We start from the raw sequence: 1,650 nt of genomic DNA on the forward strand, positions 1-1,650 counted from the left end.
ATAATTATGAAGATAATAATAATAAAAAACTAAACATGGTCCTTTACACATGGAAAAGACCCAGTTCTGGTGGCATTTCGTATTATTTTTTGGTTATTTTGTTTATTCTTATTTTGGGAGATGGGGAAATAAAATCTTCTCATTAATCCATTCAAGAAGAACCACGTGCATCAGGGTTCTGACACCTCCATGTGGTGCTCCTCACCTGCCTACAGATAGATAACACATTCATAGGCATAGATAATGGGATGGAGTTCATCTCACTGGATATAAATAAGAGATTATGATGATAGAGCCTATGCAAGAGGGGGAAATATTGGAGAAAAACAAATAGGTGGTATGCATCAAACTCCTATGGAGTGTGGGTATTTTACAGACCTGAAACATTACAAGAGTTCTATGAAGACAGACATTATTATTCCCAACACTTCTATCATATTTCTTCACCACCAAACTGGCCCCTCAGGAGCTGAGAGGACAGAATGTTCTGTGGAAACTTCTCTTCATGGCGTTCTTCAGCTCCTTATTCCTGAGGCTGAAAATGATCGGGCTAAGAAAGGGGGTGAAGACTGTATAGGTTGTGGCCATCAGCGTGTTACTGTCCATAGAATGGGGGCCCTTGGGCTTGAGGTAGATGATGGAGGCAAAACCGTAGTGCACGACCACTATGGTGAGGTGGGATACACAGGTGGAGAAGGTCTTGTGTCGGCCCTCAGCAGAGGGGATCCTCAATATGGCAGCCACAATGAAGACATAGAAGAGGACAATGAGGAATAAGCATCCCAGCAGGGCTGTGACACAAACCATGATCACAACCATGGTGACAGAGGCTGTCTTCTTTCCACAGGCCAACTTCAAGAGAGAAAGCACATGGCAGAAAAAATGGTGGATCTCATTAGACCCACAGAAGGTGAGGTGAAAAATTATCAATGTCACCATCATCCCCATGACTGAGCCACCAGCCCAACACCAGGACACAAGACGGGCACAGTCACGTGTGCTCATGAGCATGTTGTAGTGCAGGGGGTGGCAGATGGCCACATAGCGGTCATAACCCATAATCATGAGCAGGAAGGAGTGGGTGAAGCCAAACGTGAAGGAGAAGAACATCTGACTGGCACAGGCCACAAAGGTGATGGAATGGTGGGTGTAGAGCATGTCAACCAGCATGTGAGGAGTGATAGCAACAGTGAACAGAATCTCAGAGATGGAGAGGGCGCACATTAAGAGGTACATGGGGGTGTGGAGGCTGTGCTCTCTCCAGATGGTGACCATGACAAGCAGGTTCCCCAGCAATGTGAACAGGTACATCAGCAGGTACAGCAGGAAGAACGTGGGCAGGAGATGTTGAGGGAAGTTGGAGAAGCCGATGAGGATGAATTCAGACAACATGCTATAGTTCTGACCAGACAAGAATGTTGCATCTGGTGAGATCAGAGACAGAATGAAGGCACAGTGGTTAAGACAGAGGCTCTTCCATAGATTAAATGACTATTAAAGACCTCTATACTATATAGCTATTTGCTTAACTTTTCTGGGTCTCACAAGCTTCATCAGTAAGAGGGAGTAAATCTTAATACTTCTTACCATTTAGTAATGTAATTAAAGGTAAAATGAGATCAGTATATTAAGGGCATAAGACATCGTTTG

At 44.4% G+C, this 1,650-nt stretch overlaps 1 protein-coding gene across 1 annotated transcript; it reads right to left on the reverse strand.

The window, feature by feature from the left end:
• Positions 1–462: 462 nt before the first annotated feature.
• On the reverse strand, positions 463–1,407 carry LOC103010973 (olfactory receptor 10H3-like). Its single transcript, XM_007183597.2, has one exon. The coding sequence runs from the start codon at positions 1,390–1,392 to the stop codon at positions 463–465; it is 930 nt and encodes a 309-aa protein (XP_007183659.2). The 5' UTR covers positions 1,393–1,407.
• Between the last annotated feature and the right edge of the window lie 243 nt (positions 1,408–1,650).

This window comes from Balaenoptera acutorostrata, chromosome 2 (assembly GCF_949987535.1).
Source record: "Balaenoptera acutorostrata chromosome 2, mBalAcu1.1, whole genome shotgun sequence".
Taxonomy (NCBI): Eukaryota; Metazoa; Chordata; class Mammalia; order Artiodactyla; family Balaenopteridae; genus Balaenoptera; species Balaenoptera acutorostrata.